We start from the raw sequence: 26,790 nt of genomic DNA, 5'->3' as shown, positions 1-26,790 counted from the left end.
GATACATATGACTGTGAATACTCAGCCACTTATATGTTAATGCATGTAGCTGGACATTCGGTTAATGAAACAACTGAATGTTCATTGTCAAAACTAATGGAATTCATCAGGAACACCACACAACAATGGATAAAACAGTTTGAACATGTGACAATATGATAAGTAATCCAGCAATTTGATCTTTCTGCAATCAAAACTTATAACAAAAAGAAAGTTTTTTAATCTTGCAAAGGTTTTTTTTTTTTGTTGTATACTTGGGACGGTTGTTATGTCATCATATACACACACACACAGGTTCTATTTCACTTCTCTTAATATTATTAATCAATTTGGTGATAGAGTCAAGCTGGCAGAATCGTTAGTGTGCTGGACAAAATGCTTAGTAGTATTTCGCCCATTGCTACCTTCTGAGTTCAAATTCCACCAAGGTCCATTTTGCCTTTCATCCTTTCAGGGTCGATAAATTAAGTACCACTGAAACACTGGAGTCAATATAATCAACTAGTCCCCTCCCCACAGATTTGGGGCCTTGTACCTCCAGCAGAAAGAATTATTAATTAATTTGGTAACAATATAACCAATTAACTAAAAGATTGTTTGTTTAATCATTTTGTCAATCAATCAATCAAATAGATGCACACAAGATCATCAACGACATGCTCTTGATGCTGTATTTATCTTTCTCACATCTTCATAAATAAAAATATAGAATCAGAAATCTAGAAGACAAACAGAACCAGAGTAGCAAGGACATGTCATTGAAGAGGTCATAAATGGCAACAAAAGGATTTTGATGAACCTTGCTGACTGACTGATGATCAAATGATTAATCAAACAATCAATTAGTTATTTAATAAATGGATAATTAGTTGACTTAGAATCCCTTCTATCTTAGGCATGCAGCCTGAAATTATGAGAAGAGGGGGCTAGCTGATTACATTGATCTCACTGCTCAACTGTTTCTTACTTTATTGACACCAAAAGGATGAAAGGCAAAGTTAATCTCAGTGGAATTGAACTAAGAATGTAAAGCTGAAAAAAAAGCTGCTAAACATTTGGTTTGGCACACTAACAATTCTGCCAATTTATTATTATTTTTATTATTATTATTATTATTATGTTAATGATGATGATGATGATAATAACAATATGGCCTGCATAGCTTCTGACAGGTGCTGGCCCTCATGGCTTCTAATCTTAACTGATTGAAAGTGTTATGTACGTTATTTTGTTTTGGTATAAAAGATGGGCAACAGCAAATATTCAGTTCAATACTATAGATTTGCTTGTCAGTTGTTTGACCATAACCATTTGAGCATGTCCCTTGGTGGCTGACAATATGTGCATCTCTGATCATGAGCAGAAGTAGTGGGCGAGCATCATAGCCGTGTGTTGAGAGGGATTCTTTGGGGTTTGAATAATTCACCTCTGGAAACATGAGTGGTTTGTTCAACATCCTTAAACAATCCTTATTCAGGGACATTTTGAGCAGGATGGGCTACTCAACCAGAAGAAAATTCTAACTGGGCCCCCCTTGCAAGGTCATGCACTGTTTATCTTGATATGAGATCCCCATGTCGTGCACATATGGTTGTGATGCATGTGCCTGGTGTATCCTTATCAGATGGGTAGTCATGATAGGTATACTGGGCTTCATATATTTTACCCCAGTGCAGTGGCGTGCGGTGACTTTCGGCGTTGGGCATGCAATTAATTTCATTGCCCCCCCCCCCCCCCGGGCAATTTTTCAGTAAAACATTTTCGTATTCCTACGATTTACATATAAGAGATTCTGAATATGCAGAATAAACAGGGAATAAAAAATGGCTGTGCAGAGATGATCCTGAAATAAGTGTATTGTTTGTATTATTCTTTGCTCTTCGAAACGTCAGTACTTTCCCATCCTCATTCTCCCTTAGAAAAGTCTAAAAATCATAAGTGAAATGTAATAAAGATGAAATTGGATTCTGTCAATATTTTTGCATATTCAGAATCTCTGTTAAAGGTAGGAATCCGAAAAAAAATTTTCACATAAATTCGTTTTTCAAAGGGGTGCGATTCTGCATTAGCCCCTATACCTATCGGTTGAGCTGAATGAAATGATTTAATCAAAAGAACACATTTAGTTACATTATATGGCCATGGTTTTAGATCGTTACGCTCTCGAAGACAAGTCAGGTTCTTTATCATGCTACTTGTCAATTCCGGGAAAATTATTGACTGTTCTGAGACTTACTGAACTCCGTACATTAAAGGACTACGTCTCACGCACAAACATTGAAAATACACGCATATACATGAATACGCACACAATGAAAGACAGCGAAAATTCAACATTGTAAAAAGCCTCCCAAAACTGTTGTGGCAGAAGTCAACATCTCTGAGATTGAAACAAGACACTTATTGAAAGTGAAACAAAACACTTATTTACGGCCGTAAATAGACTACACCCAGCAGCACAGAAAGGGAAATCTATGTAGGTAGGTTTCACGAAGAAATCAAAACATTTCTCCTGCGAAACAATACTGATGTAAGAAGGTCGAACCTTACGTTATAACAAACACTAAGCAAAACCTGTAATATATGCTCTTTAATATATATTTTTTTTAATGTTTTAAAATGTTACTTAGCTCATTTATAAATTAATTAAATTCTTCGATCTTTCTGGGCAAATATATCTATCACATTTTCCTAGAAATCTTCTCTTTTCATCAATTCTTGTAATAAATCTTTTTCAATTGACATTAGTGCTAACCCAGACAGTCTTCTTTCTCCTGTCGCATTTCTTTGGTATGTTTTAATTCTACTTAATGCAGAAAAGGATCGCTCTACAGAAGCAGTGGTAGACGGAATTGTCAAAATCAACTTGCACAGATTGAAGAGTTCTGGCATAGCTTCAACAAGATCAGTGCTGTTAATGTAACTCATTAAATGACTTACACTTGGTTTTTTTTAAATCGTTCATTGAATACATCACATTGAGCTCACTTTGTAATCGTATTACATCAAAAAATCTGCCATAAGTTGTTCTTAAAGAATCTAAAGAGTCCACAGGAAATTGTTTGCAATACTCATCAACTTTGTTGAAATTCAAAAGTTCCATGAATTTAAACTCTTCTAAGGATGAATATCGTGCTTTTATTTGGTCAACTATTGTACTTATAATTTTGTTATAAAGCGTTCTATAATGTCGTTGGGGATCAATAGATATATTCTTGGATCTCTGAATTCCGATTCCTGCATCGACTCCATATTTTTCCCCTAACCTATCATAAAAGACTGAAAAATTATCAAGTTTGTTTTCGAGTACAGTTCTAGTTTTATCTATTTGCTGTTTACAATACACTATGTCATGACTTTTACTCTGGAGTATGTTAAATAAGACGTCAGTAAAAGAAAAAATGTCACTGAATACCTCTAACAAAAATAAGAAATCAGGAGCTTTTAAAGTGTGTAAGAATCCAATTGCTGAATTTATGGTGGTCTCATCCCATGCTTCAGGATTTTCAATGATGTGTTCAAAAAGGCTGATTATGAAATTATAATTTTCCTTTGTGGTAATAATAAGACGTGAGGAGTAATTCCATCTAGTTGCTGTTGCTTTCGGAAATCTTTTTTTAACAATATTATCTAATGCATTAGTCCTTTTCGGTGATTTCGTAAAAAATGTACCGAGTCCATTTATTGTAGAAAAAAATATCTTGCATTCTTTCATAGCAGAGCATGATTGTGAAAGAACTAAATTTAGGATATGGGCACAACAATGAATAAAGATCGCACATTCATATTTCTTTCTTACTTTTGCCTGTAACCCATTTAGTTGTCCTGCCATTGTAGCAGCACCATCATATGTCTGCGCAATCAATGTTTCCACATTCCCACGTCTCAATGCATTTAAAAGCATTTGCAGATCGATCTGCACTAACATCACTAAAACCGATAAATCGTTCTTTCGTCACACAGTCTTCTGTAACATAACGTAAAACTGTTGACAGTTGTGAAGATGCTGAGACATCAGATGTCTCATCAACAAGAATAGAAACAAACTTAGCTTGGTCAATTTCCTTCTGCATCTCATTCAACATAACTTTATGAATTGCTTCAATCAAGTCATTTTGAATTCTGTTCGACAGACCAGTGAAGATAGAAGCTGTATCTAAATGACTTTCCATTTGTTTGTCATACTTACTGATCAAATAAACGAGTTCTTTATAATTTCCCCGATTATTAGAGCCTTCAGATTCAAAATGACCCCGAAACGATAATTCCTGGAGGCCTAAAAAAATAACAACATCGATCAATCGTTGCAGAATGGATCTGTTTCGTCGAACTTTCTCATTATGCTGTTGTATGCTTTGATTTTTACGTGCATCTAATTGTAAGTCTATGCGAACATTCCCGAATATTTTAAGGTCTATCAAACATTTTATATGCCTTTGAGAACGCTCGTGCTTTAGCATAGCCATATGTAAATTATTTAAATCATCATAGCCTTTATCATTCCAAACATTTTTTTCTAAGCCAAAAAGTAAACACGGCCAACAGAATAATTTATTAAGAGCAACACTTCCAGTTAACCATTTCTTCTTTTCATACGAATTAACCTGAAATTGTCTCGTGAATTTCTTGTTGTAGCTTCGCAAATTAGGTAAATTCGGTGTTGGTCTCCCGCGATTTATAATTAATTTTTTCCCATCGAAGTCCCTTTTAGAAAAACTAGTTCTCAAAATATCGTTTATAGCACACATTTCACTCATTTTGAAAAAGGCTGCTCTTATTTAAGGACCCACGTGGAAGCGCCGGTGTAAATTTTAAGTCAATTTCAACAAAACGGAAAAATACCCTTTGTTAAATTAATTAAGATTAATTAGCTATTTCTGAAATAAGAAATATAATGTAGATATTTTTGCTTTCAAAACTTTCTAAAAATATGATAGTGCAAACGGATGTTTTGGATAAAAAATTTCAAACTTACATGCGAAGGCTATTCCAACATTTCAGCTGGCTAAAACAAGAATTATGGGACGGCTCTTGTTCCGGTCAAAATAGCCAGAGAGGCGTGATATGCGATCTAAGCACAGCATGAGACGCCAAACTGAATTTGTTAAATCGCTGAGAGAGAAGGGGGTGACCATTCCTCGTAGTATATCTTTTAAACAAAGAAAGAGGGAGAAGGGACAAACTATCAAAGACAGAGAGAAGGGACTCATGCTGTCTTCCCAACGCATGACAAGCGATAAATTTATCGAGTCACTAAGATAGAGAGAGAGAGAGAGGAAGGAAGGACAAACTAATACAGACAGAGAGGGAGTGTGTATCATGCGATCTTCTAAAAGCATTTATCAAAGCAGATGTACGAAGTGGAGACAATATTTCTAAAACAACTGAACGTATTTTCTTTGAAACAAGGAAGGCATGCAGCGCATACCTTGCATTGCTGAGAGTGCACACCCCTGCCCCAGTGTCACTTTGATGGCATGCACTGCTCTCTCACTCAATAATAATAATAATAATAATAATAAGTAAATAAATGAAAAAGAACAAAAAGATGTGTTTATTATTGGCATTATGACTCTCCCAAAATACAACAAAATCTGTTTCATCACAATTTCACATCCAAAATCTTATAAACCTTATATACAAAAGCAATGATTTTCTTTTCTCTTTTTCTTTTTTTTTTAATGGAACACATGTAATGGCTATGAAGTTATTTTTTAAGATGTTGGTATTCATAAAATTGGGATCAATATAAGATAGTTGGCAAATATACATATATATATTCTTTTATCTGTTTCAGTTATTTTGACTGCAGCTATGCTGAACTGCTAAGTTACGGGGACGTAAACACACCAACATCAGTTGTCAAGTGATGTTGGGGGACAAACACAGACACACAAACACGACGGGCTTCTTTCAGTTTCTGTCAACCAAATCCACTCACAAGGCTTTGGTTGACCTGAGGCTATAGCAGAAAACACTTGCCCAAGGTGCCATGCAGTGGGACTGAACCCGGAACCATGTGGTTCGTAAGCAAGCTACTTACCACACAGCCACTCCTGCACCTAACAACAAAGTATTTTAAAATGTGTAAAAGTCTGAAAAAAATTGCTGAAAATAATCCAAAAATGAAAAACCAAAATTCTTTAAGCTAATTCAACAACCTGACTTCATTAACCTTTTTGAAACCAGCCTACTCTAAGACTACCTTTGATTCTCTGATACAAAACATCTCATTTTAAACTGCTCATATTTAAATTAAAGTATTCCATCATAATTTAATGTCAGGACATTTTGTTAAATTATGTTCCAAGCATCAGATCAATAATTATTTCTAACATTGGTACATGACCAAAAATTTTGAAGAGAATGGTTAGTCAACCTCAGTACTTGATATGTACTTTACTTAATTCTGAGTGAATGAAAGGTGAAGCTGACCTCAACAGGACTTGAACTAAGAAAATAAAAACTCAGAAGAAATACCACAAAGCGTTTTGTCTGATGCTCTAACAATTCTGTAAATTCACTACCTTTAAATTAGCTGAGGCTACAATAATTATAGTAATAATGTTATTCTTTTTTAGGTTGGCACACAGCTAGGAATTCGGGGAGAAGAGGTTGGTTGATTAACTGGTACTTTATTAACTCCAGGAGGATAAAAGACAAGTTGGCCATGGTGGAATTAGAAGTCAGAAAATAAAAGATTTTATCTAACATACTAATGTTTCTATGAACCCACTATACAAGATAGAATTTTTTTTTTAATTTTCAATATATTTTTCAAACTAGAAATAAATGAACACCAACCTTCTTACATTATTTTTTTTATATATAGAACTGTATTACAAACCTTCTTGTCCTTTATTTTCTGTCGCTGGTTAAGTTTCTCTTCCACAGCCTCTATAGCATTATCCATTGCAGAGGTGACACACTGCAAAAGTAAAAGAAAGCATTAGAAAACATGCAATAAAAAGTTAAAAACTTGTTAGAGGTTCAGTGGCTGTGAAGCTAATGTATTCAACAAATGGCTGCAAATGTGTACACAAAATACATTGTTTCTTAGCAGCAATTAGTTGCCATTCTTACTTTCAGAACAACTAGACATCTGTGGGGGAAGGGGGAACATGATCAAGGATTTAACTTTCAGCAAAGAACTGAACTCAAGATTATCCAAGTCAGAGATCCAAAACAAATATTAATCCAACAGATCTAGACAAATGTAATTAATGATGGAATCAAAAGAAAATAATAAAAAACAAAATAATTAATTTCATATAAAAAAAAAAGAAGCTGTGTTTTGTGTCTTCAAGACCAAAAGGTATTGGGTTATCCCATAAATAATGGGTTTTTTTTTAAATCTAAAATATACTCTCCTTCATTTTCTACAACGCTCTTCCATCTATCTGGTAGACTTGCAAGGCCCCTCTTCCAGAATTCACTTGTCTGTGATGAAAAATACTCCTCCAGTACTGTTCCGACCTCATCTACAGAATTCATACTCTTTCCATCTAAATGATTCTGAAGACTGCAGAATAAATGATGGTCAGATGGGACAATGTCTGGTGAATATGGTGGGTGAGGTAGCGTTTCCCATTCAAACTGTTCCAGCCTTTGGAATGTTATCCTCATTGTATAAGGCCGAGCATTATCCTGATGGAAGAACACTTTTTGTCTTGAAACCAAAGATGGTCATTTTTCTTCTAGCGCTGACTTAAGCCACTCAAGCTGCTCACAGTAGATCTCCTTTGTTATCATTTGGTTTGGGTTTAAAAGTTCAAAGTGGATTAAACCATTCATATCCCACCAAACAGATAACAACATCTTATGTGGGTGAAAACCTTCTTTAGCCTGGGATGCCGGTGTTTCTCCTTTCCTTACCCACTGTCTTCAATGCTCAACATTTTTATAGAGAACCCATATCTCATCACCAGTCACTATTCGGTCCAAAAATGGTTCATTCATGAGATGTGACAGCAAAGAAGAGCACACATTCACTCTCTGTGCACAACTACACTCGAAAAGTTTGTGAGGAATCCATTGACCCAATTTGCTGACTTTTCCGGCTTGGAGTTCCTGGAACCACCATTGACACTGGTTTACGCTACATTAATATTCCTCGCACTTTCTGTTGTGTGGTTGCCTTTATTGAACTCATAAAGCAAAATATGCCAAATACGATCATTTGTCACTTCCATTATAGCTTTGAAAAACCACCTGTTAAAATCGAACTGGACTCTTCAAAACTTGCACTAAGAATAAGTACAAAGTAAAATTACTACCTGCTTTTATAGCAAGTTGATGCAGGTAGTTTATCCCGTCACCCTCCGACTTGTAGATCATGCAATTGAAAAATACACATTATTTATATGACGACCCAATATTTCAGTCCTGAACATTTGTCAATTCTTTACATAATATCAATACACTGAAGTGTTACTCTCTCATCTTGGCAGAATACTCACTACATATTTACATTACAGATCAAAATAGAAAAACAAAAGAAAAAAATTAGTCTCCCTTCAGATGCTCCATTTCCCAATTCCTATGCCTTCACCTTGCTCCCACTGTGTCTCTTCCACACACTATATTAATTTCCACTCATTCCCTTCTGTGTTTCTCTTCCAGATATGATAGTAAAACTCCCCTCCTCACTAACGACTTTGACCCTATAATATTTCTTTTCTGTTAAAGTTTCTTTCCTAAACAAACACATGCTAGAATTCAAAGTTATCCCCGACAGATTTCCCCTGAGTTATTACATTCTTCACCTAAACTAAGTGAACTAAAAAAGTTTTGCTCACTGTCCCTCATTATGACAACTTGTTAGCACAAACACAGTACTAAAGACTATTCTATTTCAGGCATTAATATCGATTAAGTTCCTCCAGGCAATCAGTTGAGTGGTTGTTTCCTTTTTGAGTGTTTTTTTTTACTATCGTACTTTCTTAAACTCCTCCAAATCATTGCATATTTTTAACTGCTCTTTGATTGCAATATGATTATTGTGAAGAATATGAAGAATCACTGAAGAGGAGGTAAGCAGTTGTTCGCAAAATGTTATCAAGTTTTCCTGGTGCTTTGAAATAATCCACCATAGCAATGTTTTCAGAATTTATATCACTGATTACAAGAATATGAAGCTGAGAGTGCAACTCAGTTATGACTTCCAGTTGAGTCTCGCTGTCTTCCACACATACAGACTTGTCCTTTCAGGTGTCAGTGCCACTTAAAAAGCATAAACGCACCTGTGCCAGCAGCACATAAAAAGCACCCAGCACACTCTGCTAAGTGGCTGGCATTAGGAAGGGCATCCAGTTGTAGAAACCATGCCGCAACAGACAGTTGGAGTCTGGACAGCTTCCGGCTACATCTCAAACCATCCAACTCATGCCAGCATGGAGAGTAGACATTAAACGATGATGAAGATGAGACTTGGCACACTGCTACCATGTAACTTTTCACTGCTACATTATTTTACAGCTCAGTAAACTGAACTATAAACAGATATCTGTCCAATAAACTGAGACAGTAATTTGTTGAGTGCTTTAGCCAAGAATACAGTAAGCCTTAGAGACATATACCACAGAGATGACTTTTATTTCTAGTAGTCTTAGATCATCCTACCAGGGATTTACTCTCATTTAACACAGCAGCTGTGAGCTGGAAGAAGCTTCGTGGCATGACTTGCACGAGATGGCTAGCTGTGAATAAGGAAGATCTCCAGGGGCTCAATATCACCTTGGAGGATGCAGAGGAATTGGCAAGGGGCCCCCAGCGAGGGGGAGCATTGGTGGACCTGGTTGGCTCTATGCATGATGATGTCACTATGACCACAAACCTGGGATCACCCCCCCCCACCCACCCACCCAGCCCCATCAAGCAAGCAAACAAATCTTAGATGATCACTGTGTTTCATTAATACAAGAACCCTTCTCCCATAGTAATCTCTAGCCATAATCAAGACAATCCATCTAAGAAATCAAATACTCCAAACAAACCCAACAGTATCAGAACATGGTTCTACTCAAATCACACAGAGGAGATATGGATAGGGTAAGCTGCAGTGAAGGCAACTTGCCCAGGAGAGCAGGAACTTTGAATAAAAGTTGATACAGGGTAATGGGAACACTTTAGTCTTGCCACAGTAAAGCTCTCTAGTACCTGTTGCATGATATAATGAACCCATTCATACTGTAAAGTGATTAGTGATAGGAAGAATCTCCAGCAGATAAAAAAATATGCAAACCTAGCCCTCCAACACAAACACACAACAAAGATTAATGTTTGCAGTAGATAATAAAGAACTGCAACTAGTGATAAGATACTGTGAGAAGACCCATCCAACACATGACAGCATGGAAAATGGAAAAACAGACATATGATGATGATAATGACGACGACGAGGATGATGATGATGATTGTAGTGGTGGCAACAGCAGTGGAGATGATAATTGTTGTGGTGATGATGATGATTACTGTAATTGAATCAATTAAAATCAGAAGAAAAAACACTTACCAGGACCTCCTCTTTAAACTGTCCAAGTGGTTCCGTTAAGTTATTTATCGCTTTATCCATTCCAACCTAGAAAGGATAAAGAAAATGATCCATTTTATTATTCTAATAAATTTCACTAGTTTCCACCATTTTATTTTTCTAGATATAAAATACAAAACCAAACCGATGTTGCAATTACAAATTTTAAAGTTGTTTATAAATTATATACAAACATAAGAGATTGACTCAAACTCCGTTTGTTTAATCAACACCATTTTTGTAGTTAAGAAGTCTGCTTCTTGACCCCAGCACCTTGGGTAAGAGTCTTCTACTAAAAGCTCCAGATCTACCAAAGACTTGTCAGTGAATTTGGCAGATGGAACATGGAAGAAGTCCACCATATATATATGACGGATTTCTTCCAATTACATATGTATGTATGTATACATGGCAAATGAAAGACGGAAGATGATATATATTCCATTTTCCATTTGCCATATACATAATGATCACTGAAAGTGACTGTACTTTACCAGTAAGCTACCAGGTGTAAACCATTCATTTTATTATGTATGTATACATGCATATATAAATGTATGTATATATATGTATGTATATATATGTGTGTGTGTTCGTTTACTTCAGTCATGTGACTGTGGCCATACTGGAGCACCACCTTAAAGGAATATAGTCGAAAAAATTGACCCCAGGACTTATTCTTTATAAGGCTGATACTTATTCTATTAGTATCTTTTGCTGAACTGCTAAGTTACAAGGACATAAACACACCAACACAGGTTGTTAAGCAGTGATAGGGGGACAAACACAGACACACAGATATATATATATTTATACAAGAGGCTTCTTTCAGTTTCCATCTACCAAATCTACTCACAGGGCCTTAATCGGCCCAAGGCTATAGCAGAAGACACTTGTCCAAGGTGCTACACAGTGAGACTGAACCCAGAACTATGTGGTTGGGAAGCAAGCTTGCTCATACATGCATACATACATATACACACACATACATAAATACATACAAACATATATATATATATATATATATATATATAAATTAAATTTCAGAATTCAGTTGAATGCAGTACTTAAATGGTAAAGCAGTAAGGATGGATCAGTAATATCACTATTGTGTTCAAACAATATCTGAAGACAAATATGTAATTACTAAAGTAAACCTCGATTTATACTCCAGAGATGGCCAACTGAATATACGAGTCATATACACAGCACCCATTGCACAGCACTTAATAGACTCCAGATCCAAGCAAATTGCAGGTTTCGAGTTAGGTGAATGATAAACAAATGACAACTGGTGGTTTGTGATTCATTACAGTTGTTTCAGACTCTCTGACTGAATTTTGGTCAGGAGAGTCAAAATGGCATTTTGTACTTGTTATTGAGCTGTTCAAAATGTTTAATTCTTACATGTATTCACCTGATGCAAACAGCTTTTTTAGCATGATGTAAAACTTCTATTCATCAATAAAAAAACATGTCTGAAACAGCTGTAGTGAACTACAATCTATCTGTTATTATTTGATTATATATTTTGTTTGTTTGTTTGTAATCATGTATGTATGCATGCATCCATGTATGTATGTAAGTGTGTGTGTGTGTGTGTGTATGTATGTATGTATGTATATAATATATATATATATGATAGGCTTCTTTCAGTTCCTGTTTACCAAATACACTCACAAGGCTTTCATCAACCTGAGGCTAAAGTAGAAGACATTTGCTCCAGGTACTACACAGTGGGACAGAACCCAGAACCATGTGGTTGGGAAGCAAGCTTCTTACCACACAGCCACGCCTGCGCCTATGATGAAGATAATGTAATTACAGACAACAAATATCATGACAAATGACTTGATGATGATGATGGTAGCTGAGGTAGTGGTGGTGGTAATGAAGATAGCAACAAATAATATTTACTCACCAGATTGGTAGAAAGATTGACAAAATCAGCATAATCTTTGTTAATCAATTCTATCATGGCACTTCTAAGAATTTTCAGATAAATATGAAGATCATCTCGAAGGGTTTCAAGGGGAACACATCTCCGACAATCCATTACAAAGGTATCAACATTAAAGGTATTCTGAAAAAATAGAAAAAACAGAGAAGTCAGGAATATGCATTACTGAATAATAACAGAATAATCTGTAGTTCTGTAATAGCTTAGCTCCAAGTCAGCTCAGACCCAGCAGATCAAAGATACTCTAATCACGACCATCCAGTCTTTCTTTCAAACAAAATGTATCTAGAACTGAACTGTAATACCCAATGTGCCCTCCCATTTTAAAATAGACTTGAGAGAGATTTTACTGCTACCTCCAGCAGGTCAAGAAACCACATAGAGAATCCCTTGGGATTTGAAGGTTCCCTGCTATTAGTTAAATACTATCATCTACTTCATGCGTCTATATCGACCATTTCTGAACATTTCATTAAAGCCCTTATTTAGCAGATTTCAGAATTCATGAGCTCCTCAAGGAAAAGTCACAACTATATACAGCCAGTTAGAACCAGAAAATACTTCAGCTCAGGTCAGTTAGTGACCTTCACTTTCATGTTACACATATAAATATATGAGACCAAATTTAAATGGTTTCAATGGAGAAATGTTTTTGACAAAGAACCATATTTCAAATGAAACTGCTCTCCTAAACTTGTTTAGGCACAGACAGGCCCCATAGTTAGGTTTAACCCTCCAGAAGTTACAAATCTCAAGATATCTCAAGTTGAAACCAATTCTTTGCAACAATTGGAATTGCCAAAATTGAACTTCTATTGGAGGCAACAACATCTATTGGTGTGACAATAACAACTCCAACTGATGTAACAACAGTGGAAGTAACCACAACTACTGCTTCTTATAAGGCAATTTGATTGATTGGTAAACATTCACCGACTATCACACTACAACCATTACTACAATCTCACCACAGCACTAGAGCCACTATTACAACTACATCAACATGCTACAACACTACATCTACTACTACATTCACACCAACACACTACAACCATTACTACAAACACCACAACCACACCAACACATTACAATTTCTACTACAACCACACCACAATCCTATAATGACAAGCTCACAGATATACAGTTTCTTCTCTTTGTTTCTTCAATCATTACTACACTAACATTTACTCCTCTGAACTAGTTAATTGAACAGTCTCAGTACCCACACCTATTCATTCCACCTGTCACCTTTACTTCATTCTCATTCTCAAATATCATTATCTCTATATTATGTTCTCCTCCAGAGGTAAATGAATGTTAATCCTTTGATACTAACCCACCCCTAGTTCTGTGGTACAAATTGTTTCTTGTTGTGAATTTAATTTGAAACCTCCCATCAAAATTTCATGTTAATTTATATTCCAATCATCAGTTTAATAATGACCTAGTTATTTTAATAAATTCTTCATTACTTTTAAAATTAATTTAACAGTAATATATTTCAGCAGAAGTATGGTAACGGTTAAGATCAACCAGAGTTGATAGAATATGAATTAGAAAAAGCCCAGTCAACTCATATTGATTAGTCTAGTAATAATAATAATCTGTGAAACAAATAGACATCATAATACTAACCATTTCCATTAAATCAAATATGCATTTTCAAGCAGCTAAAAAACATTTTATGTGCAGTTCCTGCTTCAATTTTATATTGTTAAAAATAACTACAGCATAAATAACAAGTTTTTCAAGGGTAGGCTATGAAACAAATCCACATTAAGTAACAGAAAAGAATATTTAACTCAAACATCTTGGTTGCTCAATTGACAATATTTTCATCATCAAAAAAACTGCACATAAACCACAACTTTTGGAAATATCATCTTTTCATGCATAGTAATGTTGAGGCATGGAATAACCTGTAAACCACCTGTGTCACTTGTTAGTTGTCAGAACACTACAATCTCCAAAAATTCCATGCTACCTGAAATTCACCAAAACTACTCCAGACATACCTATGTACCCTTTCCTCCTTATAGCTCTTCTACTGTTCATTCTTCTGTCTTTTTGTCTTTTATTCTGTGCACTATGCATGTACTATTGCTGCTGTTTTTCTTTATTTGACCTAATGCTGCTTTCTACTTCCTCTTCTAGCCTTTCCCAGCCGATTGTAGTGGCACCATATACAATAAGCTTATTATTATTATTACTAAGGTAATGAACTAGAAGAATCTTTAGAGCACTGGACGAAATATCTTGCTGTATTTGTTACAGCTCCTTACATTCTGAGTTCAATTCCTTTAAAAACAACTTTGCTTTTCAGCTCTTTGAGCTTGACAAAATAAAGTACCACTTGAGTCAATGCAATTGCCTTGCACCATCCCCCTATTAAACTGCTAGCTTTGTATCAATATTTGAAACAATTACTATTAAAGGTGGCGAGCTGGCAGAATCTTAAACATGTTGGACAGAATGCTTAGTGGCACTCCTTCCAACTCATTATTTCTGAATTGAAAATTCCTTTCAGGATCGATAAAAGAAAGTACCAGTCAAGTACTGGGGTCGATATAATTAACTTACCTACTCCCATTAAAATTGCTGGCCTTGTGCCAAAATTTAAAACATTTATTATCACTATTATATATTAGTGAATTCACGAAATGTCACACTCCAGCTTAGTGCTTCTGGGTTTGATTTAAAACGAAATCGGATAATATATCATGTCAAAACTGCAGTCTTTCAGGGGCAACCGCCTAAATATCTGTCAAGTCAGCTAGCAGGTGAAGTCGAAATTTTGCGAGAAGTAATAAATAGCGGAACCCTTATATTCATTTCGTTTACTGCCCTCCACTCTGAGAGTTAGGCTGCATATATTAGTCCTTCAAATATTTAGTTAGATCCAGGAAAAATATTATAATTCAACTCTCCGATCAAATACACGTACATTCTACAAGCCCATGGTGACATGTTGTACACTTCCCCGACCCAGCCTATGCCAGCTGGTCTATTGGTCCTTCAAAAATGAAACTGGATCCATAAAAATAGTAATAATTCAATAAAATAGCTAAGTGTTTGTTTAGATCCTATTTATAACAAATGTAACAGGCTATGCATTAACTTAATCCAGAGTTGTATTTATTTTATCAGCGAGATGAAATATCGGTCTGCGCCATCAAGATTTTTAACTCAAAATGTTGAAAAACGAAATTAAAAACTGTAAAGCATTTAATCCAACGCTCTATTATGTCTGTCAAACCACCTTCACATAAAACTAGTAATTACTCCAGCCAACGAGGAAAATCTCAACGCGGTCGCTTACGTGCTAGAAATAGCAGGATTACATGTCCCACATTAAGGAATATTAGATATTATAGTGTTACATACTTCTAACAAAACGGCATGGTCATAGTTGGACTGTCTGTTGCTCTTGGATCTGCCCGATTAGTGTTTGCCAAGCACTAAACTACGATGAGGGATTACATTAGCGAAAAAAAGGAACATCTACACATTCACTCGACTTGCTAGAAATAGCAACCCAATCTTTATCAAAACTCCACTAAAAAAATAAAAGTGGGGAAGGACAGAATGATAAAGCATACAATATACCTGAATAAAAAACGGTGAACTCCACCGATCTACTTGATCAGAGCTAACCAGGGGTTATATAACATTAAAAAAAAAACATTATAACATCTATAAGATTGCCAAGATCTAGTGTATATTAACAAAATGTTCCCACTGGAGTAATGTTCCTATTTACATAAAGGTTAATTAATCAGGAAGTTACCTTCATGAAGTCATCTTTGTCAAAGCAGAGCGTAGCTGGACCGCTAGGAAGTGTCAACGGTTTTGCAGTATCTCCAGACATATTGATTCTATTTCCTTTTCCTCTTTGCCTTTTGTTGTTTTGACCTCAAGATATATAAAGAATGGAATGTAAGTATTTACAGCGGCTCATTGAAGTCTATTTACATGAGTGGAGAAGAACCAGTGATGTTATTTGTTGACAACCGACATTGCAAGAGTTGTGATTTGGCACCTCCCACATTTTAGTCTCCTTCAACAGGAGAACAAACCACTTTAGCAATAATCAACCGGTGTAACTGTATATTTGTCTTCTCTTATAATTCATTCACATATAAGATACACTAATGCAGTGTTTCTCAACTATTTTTTCCTCACATTCCACTTTGATTTTCCAAAACCCATGGGCTCCACTGTGAATGGATAAAGTGCTTGCATTTAAAAATTCAAAAGAAGTTTCAATTAAAGCTTTCCTGCAAGTTTTATTCACTTTTTACAAATTTACGTTCCATTCTTAAGTCCACACCCTTCCAAACTATTGCTATGGCCCACCTTTAGAAAAAACTGTACCAAAGAAACATTAAATCAACCTCCAGTAATTTGTAGATACTTTATTTTCTAGATTCCTGAAGGATGAAAGGTGAAGTTATTCTATTATTATTTTATTCACATCTAAGATAGTTTGTAGAAATATCAAAACGACCAGCTAATACTTTATCTACCCTCAGGATGGATGAAAGTTTTATAATTCCATTCGCTTTTTAGATGCATTATAGTTATATTTAATCGATCACCAATACATTTATTTATTTATACAATTTATTTTACTGATCCTGGAAAAATGAAAGGTCATGTTGACCTCGACGGAATTTGAACTGAAAATGTAAAAGGCTGTAACGAAATAAAATAAAGTCATAATTATCATCATATCGCTCAGTATTTACGACGTTGGCTGTTTTAAAATATTGTTGTGTTAGTATTACGAAACTAATTACGTATAAATCAAGTAAATGGTGGCTTCGCGTTCGATTCCTCTGCACGGCCTTTTGGGCAGGTGTCTTTTTATCATAATCTCGGGTCAGTTAAAGCCTTATAAGTAAAATTTGATGGACAGAAACTATGTGGAAGTCCGTTGCAGGGACCATTCCTCTTCTTGGATGATAAACTTAAACAGCCACCCAGTTTTACACCATCGCCTTGCTCCTTTGGGTGTCTTTAGCAAATCCATTCTATTGCAAGCATTTGGATTAGGTTTCTCTGTCTGGGCATAACTTCCTTCGCTCTCCTCCACCACCACCAGTTTCAGAAACCCTGAAAAAGGGTGGTCGTTGCCGACTTTTCTCTTCCGTCTTAGCTATTAAAAGCTAAAGTTGGAGGGGGAAAAAACCCTGAGCTAGTATGAAATGATTTGGTGAGGCTGTCGCGACAAAACAACTACAGTTATCGTTCCTTAACACAGGCATCCTAGTTACGATATAAACTTTGCAAAACTTGCTTTGTTCCCAATAAAAATTACCATAATACTTGATATAGTGATGCTTATGTTTGGCGGTGGATTTTACTTGCAGGAAACTCACAGGTTAGTTGATTCCTTCTTGTTTTTGACTTTATTTTAATGGGTTTGTATTTTATCTACACATACAAAAAGACGAACGATTTATAACAAACTAACGCTAATGGTTTCTATGTAAACTACTAAAATATTCATGGACGTTTTGTCCACGAATCAGTTTCGATTTCCAGGTGTGACTTGTTTGACATCCGTACCAAATGCCTTTAGGAACAGTTAGGGATCTTCTTTCTGCTTATTTGACCTGCTTTAAACAACAGCCAACTCTCCTTCAAACCAAACTCTATCATCTTTAAAACTGACGAAGGCCGCATTTGATAAGGTCGTTCGAGATATAGCTAAAAAAAAATAAAGGAAAGAAATACGACATGGAATCTTGGTTTGTATACCTCCGATTATAAATGTACTCAACCAAAATAAAGTACTAGTCAAGTAGTGTGGTCAATTTATTATTCCTAAAAAAACTTCCAGATGAAAATAGTATAGTCTGTTCGGCAACAGCACAAGAATCGTCTTTCTTTTATCTTGTGCTACGATCATATTGTTTTGCCGAGGGATTTTTAGGGAGTGCGTTAGACTTTCTGTACCAGTCAGTTTTTAAGGTTTAAATTTTGAAAGCCACGAACTTCTCAACATGGTTAAAATATTGGGGTGGGGATTGATAAAATAAAATAATTTTTTCAAAAAAAAATGTTGAGTTTTTATTTTTTATCAGAAACTTATTAAATTTGCAGCTCCTTTGCAGACAAACTTCATTCTAGATTCTAGATCAGTGGTTCCCAACCTGGGGTCCGCAAAGGTCGTACTGGGGATCCGTGAACTAAATTCAAAATTTCATATATAGACATACATAAGGATAAGCATATTAAAAGGGGTCCGTGAGAAAACTCATTTAAATAAAAGCGTTGGGAACCACTGTTCTAGATGAATGTGTTTTTGAGAGCTAAGTAAATACCCAGTTCCATTTTTTTATTTATTTACTTATTGAGTTTGGAAGAAGGGGCAATGACCATGACTGAAACTGTTGAATTTAATGTCATTAATGTTCCAGTTAAGCCAGTGGTTCTCAACCAGAGATCATATGACCCTTGGGGGTTCATATAAGATATTTTTTCTTAAAATGTAAGTGCAATAAATTTCTTATACCTTTACAATACACCAAATATCTTCATAATGTTTTTTTTTTGGGGGGGGGGGCAATTCATAATAATACTTAATTCTAAAAATATCATGGGATTTTTTTAAACATTGAAGGGTTCACCTAAGTAAAATAGGAATCAAAGGGGTCCATAAGCAAAAAAATGATTGAGAACCACTGGTTTAAACTCTTCAACACCAACAGGAAGGACAAGAGTGGAGAGAAAATTCTAGAGGATCAATGTTCAGGAGAAGGACTGAATGTAAAGGCTAATTAGACCTGGTTAGAGTGACGAAAGTGAGAAGACAAGTAGATTGGGGTACCTGAGTGGTGGGGTAAAAGACCAGTCACACCCAATGAATAGAGGTGATTATAGTAGTGATAGAAAAAAACAGAGATACGAAACAGCTCTTCTGTGGGCTAGAGATTACAGTGTGTCCATTACTGATTGAATTCCATTTAATTGAGTTGCCCTTCACTGGATTTAGTCCAACATGCTTGTGTGTAACAGTAGCATTGTTCCAGATGTGATATTCACTTAAACAATGTAGAGTACCAGCAATTGTTGGGAGCTAAAAATATTTTCTAGCCCTAAAGAGAAAATCTGGTCTTTGGGATGTAGTCCTAACTCTGTTAAGGTATATTTTTGCATTCAGAGATCTTTGATGATAGTGAGTGAGGCCCACTAACCCTAACCATCAGTTGAAGAGACAGTGAGGGTCGAGTTGAGTGCCATTCATATTTGGTGGAGGTAGCCATAACTACAATTTGGTGTCTCCCTCTCCCACCTATTTTGTTTCCTCATAATAATAATCCATACTACTAAAGGCACAAAGCCTGAAATTTGTGGAGAGGGGCTGGTCGATTATATCAACCCCAGTACTCCACTGGTGCTTATTTTATTGATCCCAAAAGGATGAAAGGCCAAGTCCACCTTGGCAGAATTTGAACTCAGAACATAAAGACAAATGAAATGCCATGAAGCATTTTCCCCAGTGTGCTAACATTTCTGCCAGCTTGTTGCCTTATTATTTTTCTTCTGCTGGGTAAAATGCTTAGTGGCATTTCATCTGTCTTTACATTCTGAGTTCAAATTCCTCTGAGGTTGATTTTGCCTTTTATCCTTTTGGGGACAATAAAATAAGTACCAGTTGAGCAGGGGTTGATTTAATTGACTTAACCCCTTCCCTGAAATTGCTGACCTTGTGACAAAATTTGAAACCATTAATAATGGTTTTTGTAATGAAATTTTACTGTGGAGAAGAAATATGATGAGGTTATGAGCAGGGTGGCAAGTCTCACCCAGGAATGGGCTGAGAGAAAGCTATCTATGAAAGGCAGGGCAGAGATGGTTAACATCTACACTGCCTCCGTCAACTATTACTCCTGATCGTTGAGCCTTGCCCCCATTCATATCTGAACTACACTGCCACATCTAGTTGCTCATTCTTTTTCTTTTTGTGTGTGTATGTAAAAGAAAACTTTCCACAGACCAAGCACTCCATTTGCTGTCAACACTCACTGAGTGGACTACACCAGATTTGATACATTGTCAATAGTGAAATGTATTCCTTTGCCCTCTCTCTTTCTCTCTCTCTCTCTCCCTCTTTATATATTGCTATGAATGGTTCGGCTGGTGCAGTATTTCTTGACCCACTTTGTTGGGAGTGGCGCCTGCAAGTCTGGAATAAAAAGCTACAGCCCTTTGTTTACTGGAAGAGTAATGGCTTTTGGAGGGACCTTTGGCCTTGTGCCGGTCGATTAAGGGTCAGAGAGATGTGAGGGCCGAAGAAGATAGAGTAAGGAAGAATCTAGTGACAGTGAAGAAGAGGAAGAAGAAAGTAGTGAGAAAGACAGAGTAAGGGATCTGAGAGATGTTGTGAGAGAATGACAGTGACAGCGTCGATAAAGATAGGGACACAGGACCAGGCGGGATAGAGAGAGTATAAGTGCTAAGAGACAGATTGAGGGTAGTGATAGAGGGACAGTCGGTATTCGGTCGTCAAAGCGAGCAGTCGGTTTTTGGGAATCGAGGCGAGCGGTTGGAATTTAGGCAGTCGGTGGTCTTGGAGTATTGGGACAGAGAGAGATATATACAGAGGAATAGGCAGCGATGGAGAGGAGGTACAATATGAGGCATTGGCTAATGTAAGGTATGTGAATTGTGTATTGATATGTGAAGAAAAAGAAGGACAAGGAATCGAAATGAACAGTGAAAAGAAATGAGACAGTAAAAAGGAATTTAAAGAACAATGTGAATTGTGTAAGGACATTGTGTACAGTGTTGTGATTTGAACATTGTATAATGAACATTGAACTGTTAGGCCTGTAATGTCCTTTGAACTGTATATGACTTGTTGATGTGTTTTGAAATAGAACTGTGTCTTCGGACGTGTACTCTTGAAATGCTGATGTATTGAACTTGATGTGTTGTATACCTGTATTGATTTGTTGTTTCCTTTAAATGCTTTGATCTGTGGTATACCTGTATGATGTGTTGATTCTGTTACTTGCTTGTATTTACCTGATGTATCTTTAAATGTAATTGATGTTGTAACAATTGATTGTCATATAAACTAGTTGTTAAATGTAAGCCAGTTGTGCCTTGCCTCTTTGTGTCTCTCTCGGTTGCCTCTGTATCTCTTCGATTGCTGCTGCTGTTGTTGTCGTTGTATCTCTCTCTCCTCTCTGACGGGTTTCCGTGGCGAAAACATTCGCTGCATCGAATGGGCCTGGGTGTGAGGGATTCCGTAACAGTTCGAATCGGAGGTCCCCACTTCGTAACAATATATATATACGAGCAAAACGCCCCTCCCACCCGTCCAATGGACAGTGCTGAGTTGTCAAACATTTAAACCAAATTTTCTCAAAACAACTTGTCCAACCGTCCCATAGGCCTCCCCTTTGAGAAACACTGATTTAACCTAAATTTGAGACACCAGCAAAAAAAGAAATAAAGATAGACTTTTTTCTATTCCAAAGGAAAACAATTTTATTCACACAAATATGCAACTGAAGAGTTTAAAGTACCAGTAATGATAAGGCTGTTGACTGGGAGAACACAACGGCTTTATCGATTGCATTCTCACCTGGAATCGATTTTTGTAATTTTTTCCAGACTTATACACACCCTGATATTGTCAGTATCTACACATCAAATTTGAGTGCAATCGGATGGAGGATGCCTGAGATCCTAGAAGACATACACACAGACAGACAGAACACATTTTGTCTGTCTTTTATTTGCACATCTCTCTTGATTATCACATTGCTTAATACACACAAATATGCACACACATACATGTATACATACAAATACACAAACTTATGTTGTCTTCATATAGTTAGTTGTCAAACATGTAAGTTACACACATGTTTTTTTTTTTTTCTGACTTTCTGTTTCTATCTCTTATTCCCCCTTCTTTCTCCTCTTCTCCAGACTTTTCTCTACATATCCGATGGAGAGCTTTGCTTGAAATGTCATGCCTTTACTCTCGACTTGATAACTCTTTTTTCTTTGAGCACCAAACTAATAATATTCACTGTGAATGTCCCATGGACTGTTGTTGTTTTTATATTTGAATTTGTTGTTTGTTATTGATTTGTGTATGAACACGTGTGTGTTTGTGTGTGTATGTATTAACACATTCATTAATCCAGAACTTTGAATAAAGGTATGTACTTCATGCATTCATTACTTTTTTGTGACATTTGTTAACCCAAGTATGTGTGAGTGTTATGTGTGTATATGTACACGTACACACACATATGCATAAGCACATACATATGTGCATACACACACATGCACAAACATATATATGATTTTCTCCCCTCCATACACATGCAAGCATGTATCTGACTCATACACTGTTCACTTCCCAGACATTTGTACATTACTGCATATGCTTTATATGCACTTTTGACAAGTTGTAGTGCACCTGAGCACTGTATACAATAATTCATTACTATTATATATATATATATACTCAATGCAAATTCTTTCTATTTGAACAGAAGAAATATGATTTAATACACCAACAATGACAGGAACAAAAAGAAGTACCCTTTTACAAAGTAGCTGTGAGTATATATACACATTTATGTTTGCATCTCCATCTCTCTCTCCTCTCTCTCTCTCTCTCTCTCTCTCTCTCTCTCTCTCTCTCTCTCTCTTTCTCTCTCTATGTATATATATACATATTGATCTATCATTGATTTTCCTTCATCAATTTGATATGTTTTGTGCTTGTTATCTCTAAGTATTAGAAAATCAATTTGCAGTTGAACTGACAGTTTCAGTCCAGTTTACTCAGTATTCATTAATAATTTATATAACGGAAATAGAGAGCCAAAGTATATGTGTTGCAGTATTTCATTTCATCTTTCTCAGTTTCATGTTGTAATCTTTATTGACTGAACTTTTACCTTTGGGACCAGTGAGGGAGTGGACATTCACTAAAATGAATAATACCGGTATAATAGTGAAATGAGACAGGAGAATATTAAGAAATTAGGAAACTAGTGCTGGCCAGTGTCAGAAATATTAATTATAAGAAGTTTGTGAATGGAAATAGATTATTTTGTTTAGTCATGGAAACTAAACATAAGGTACATGTGCCCTGGTTCTATTTCACTTCATTTATTATTATTAGTCAACTAAGATGGTAGCAAGCTGACAGAATTGTTAGCACACCAGACAGAATACTTAGCTGCATTTCTTCTAGTTTTACATTCTAGGTTCAAATGCTGCTGAGGTCAACTTTTCATCCTTTCAGGGTTGATAGAATAAGTACCAGTTGAGTCCTGGGGTTGATGTAATCAACTAGCTTCCTACCCAAAAATTTCAGGTTTGTGCCTATAGTAGAAAGGATTACTTTCAGCCAATTAGTTTACAATTTAACCAGTTAATTAATCAATTATTTGAGTAATCATTCAGTCAGTCAATTGTGACTATGATGAACCTAGTTGATTGATTGACTGACTGAATGGTTAATCAAACAATCAATTAGTTAATTGGTTAAATTTTCTACCAGTTAACTAATAATAATAATAAAAGAAGCAAAATAAAATGAGTGTATGTGTTTGCTATTGGCATAATCCCTCCACCCCATACAACTAAGTCTATTTCAACACATGATTTCATATCAAGAATCTTGCAAACCAAATACGAAAGCAAAAGGAATTATTTATGCCCAAAGAAAGAAGAGGAATCTCAAATTTCAAACAGATTTTTTCATCAGAGGGAGATGAAATCTGAGGTTGGTTCAATTAACAACAACTCCTCTTCTAACAGAACTGAAAAGAAGTATTATGTCTATTACGAAATTGGTTTAACACCCACTGCAGAGTCTGCCTTTTCATGAGGGTTTGCTATTCTGAAATGGGTTCACTATAGAGTCTAAGACCCTTCCCAAGTTGTATAGACTTAGATCTTGGATAAGATGCTGGTCTGTCACAGAATTATTCATTTTTGCCAGCTGAGTATACCGCAGCAATGTGAAATGAGGTGTTTTGCTCAAGAACACAACACATCACCTGGTCAAGGAATCATAACCACAATCTTACAATCATGGGTCCAACACCCTAACCACTCAGCCACCTGCCTCCACACTACAAAGTTTACCATTCCAATATTAGCTTTAATCACCCTCTACAGAGTCTACCATTCCAATATTGGTGTAGTAACCTTCCACAAATACCTCAATTCTAGTTAATTTCCATGTTTATTAGAAGTTTGATCTTTGTTTTCAGGCAAAGGATGTCAATGGACATACTTTAGACTTCGTCACCATAACAAAGTTGAACCCCATAGATACCAACTCACCTGAGAAATCTCTTAGTCCTGATACAAACTTCCAGTTTTAGAGTGATCTAGATTAAAACCCATCCATCAAACATTTCTTGTAAATTTGTTTCAAAAACACCAGCTTAATAATGGTAGAGTTATTCTACTAAATTCTTCATTAGTTTTAAAATGAATTGAAATGAAGGTAGTGTATTTCAGTAGAAATATGGTAAGAAAAAGGTTAATCAAGTCGACAATGCTTTTTGGCTGGTGTAATTTGCATAATTAGAAATGAAAATGAGCTAAAGGGAAATAATTCTAGTGGCTTCAGTTGCATAAATTTGGATATGTGTGTCAAAGAATGCTATACAGAATATTATACTCCATAATTTAAAAATTAATTGATGTCTTCTGAGGAATAATTATTGCCAATGTAGACCATCATTAATTTGCTTACCTTCTATAAACATCAAATTAGCAGTCATTTGAGCATTGAACAATTTATGTTGTACCTTTTTTCTGGCTCTCTGTGGTTTGAGTCCAAATTCCACTAAGGTCAGTTTTGCTTTGCATCCTCTCAAGATCAATAAAATAATGAATAAATGCAGTGCAATAGATTGGCTGAATGGTTAAAGTGTCAGTTGAGATGTCTTGAAGTATTTGCCCATCTCCTTGTGTTCTGTGATCTTGGATGGTAGATTTAATCCATTGCCTGGTTTAACATCACCACCTGGTCCTTGCATAGCGGGGTGCCTTTAGTGGAGTTTATTCTGTTGCTAGCATTTGGATCATACTTCTCCAGTTTGAGGATAACTTCCTTCTTTCAGCTTTCCTTTTGGGAGTCCAACATTGATTAGAACCAAAAATTGGTTGTCCTAACCAATGTTAGGAGGTCTTGTCTCAAAAGTTATGTCTCATTGGCCCTATCTCATGGCTTTAGAGGCTTTATCTCAGTAGCCCTATCTCAATGACCCTGTCTCAGAAACTCTGTCTCACCAGCCATCTCAAAAGCCATATCTCAGTGGTCCTGTCTTAGAAGCCCTGTCTCAGAGGCCCTATCTCAGAGGTCTTTTTCAGCAGCCTTGTCTCCAAGGCTCATCTCAGTAGCCCTTTCTTAGAAGCCTTGTCTCAGTCTCCCTGCTCTTCCCTTCCAAACTAAGCAGTAAAATAAGAAATTCCAGATTTATACCCCAATATACCTTAAACACCTTTTTATTCTTGGTGAAAACTATCTGCATTTATTAATTCTACTAAATGTGAAATAACAGAGTCCAGTAAAACTTTGGGATTTGTGTCAGAGAGAAAGGAAAAACATTTTCTCTTTGCCACTTGAAAAGTCAATCCCAAAATATTAGATTCCTCTCCTTCCTACAAGTCATTGCCAGTGCCGCTGGACTGATTCCTGTGCAGGTGGCACATAAAAAGCACCATTTGAGCGTGGCTGTTGCCAGTACCACCTGGCTGGCTCTCGTGCCAGTGGCACGTAAAAGCACCCACTACATTCTCGGAGTGGTTGGCATCAGGATGGGCATCCAGCTGTAGAAACTCTGCCAGATCAGATTGAAGTCTGGTGCAGCCATCTGGTTCGCCAGACCTCAGTCAAATCGTCCAACCCATGCTAGCATGGAGAGCGAACGTTAAACGGTGGTGGTGGTAGTGGCAGCAGTGGCGGCAGCAGTGGCGGCAGCAGTGGCGGCAGCAGTGGCGGCAGCAGTGGCGGCAGCAGTGGTGGTGGTGGTGGTGGTGGTGGTTGTTGTTGTTCAAAATTCATGTATTTCACTAATATGGGTGTATTCTTCATACCATTACAACTTTTATTGTTGCTTGTGGCTGATATTAGTTCTTCTTTTCTACTGTAGTGCTATCACCAACATCAAGCAAGCTAACTTCCCAGTATATTGTGAAAAACAACCTTGCACACCATTATAGGATACTTCAGAATGTTTCATGTAAGTATTTGTCTTTGTCTTTTATCTTTTACTTGTTTCAGTCATTAGACTGT

General features: G+C 36.3%; 2 protein-coding genes across 3 annotated transcripts in view; one reads left to right on the top strand and one right to left on the bottom strand.

The window, feature by feature from the left end:
- Positions 1-16,532, bottom strand: part of LOC115217180 (conserved oligomeric Golgi complex subunit 2) — a 41,467-nt gene extending 24,935 nt beyond the window's left edge. The window contains exons 1-4 of the mRNA XM_029786809.2: positions 16,279-16,532; positions 12,453-12,614; positions 10,514-10,579; positions 6,848-6,928 (exon numbers count right to left, since the gene is read on the bottom strand). Of these exons, the coding sequence (XP_029642669.1) occupies positions 6,848-6,928; positions 10,514-10,579; positions 12,453-12,614; positions 16,279-16,359 (390 nt within the window). The 5' untranslated portion in view covers positions 16,360-16,532. The remainder of the gene's footprint in view (positions 1-6,847; positions 6,929-10,513; positions 10,580-12,452; positions 12,615-16,278) is intronic.
- A 143-nt stretch (positions 16,533-16,675) lies between these two features.
- Positions 16,676-26,790, top strand: part of LOC115217461 (spermatogenesis-associated protein 7 homolog) — a 28,104-nt gene continuing 17,989 nt past the window's right edge. Inside the window, exons 1-3 of one of the 2 annotated variants that reach the window (XM_029787166.2) lie at positions 16,676-17,874; positions 23,018-23,083; positions 26,648-26,737. In XM_029787166.2, coding sequence (XP_029643026.1) covers positions 23,044-23,083; positions 26,648-26,737 — 130 coding nt within the window. In that variant the 5' untranslated portion in view covers positions 16,676-17,874; positions 23,018-23,043. Of the gene's footprint in view, positions 17,875-22,448; positions 22,465-23,017; positions 23,084-26,647; positions 26,738-26,790 lie in introns of those variants that run through there. The other variant, XM_036507447.1, reaches the window with a different exon arrangement.

The sequence above is a fragment of the Octopus sinensis genome, linkage group LG11 (genome assembly GCF_006345805.1).
Source record: "Octopus sinensis linkage group LG11, ASM634580v1, whole genome shotgun sequence".
NCBI classification, from domain to species: domain Eukaryota; kingdom Metazoa; phylum Mollusca; class Cephalopoda; order Octopoda; family Octopodidae; genus Octopus; species Octopus sinensis.
The sequence above is the reverse complement of the archived record's forward strand: the minus strand, read 5'-3'. Positions and strand labels throughout refer to the sequence as shown.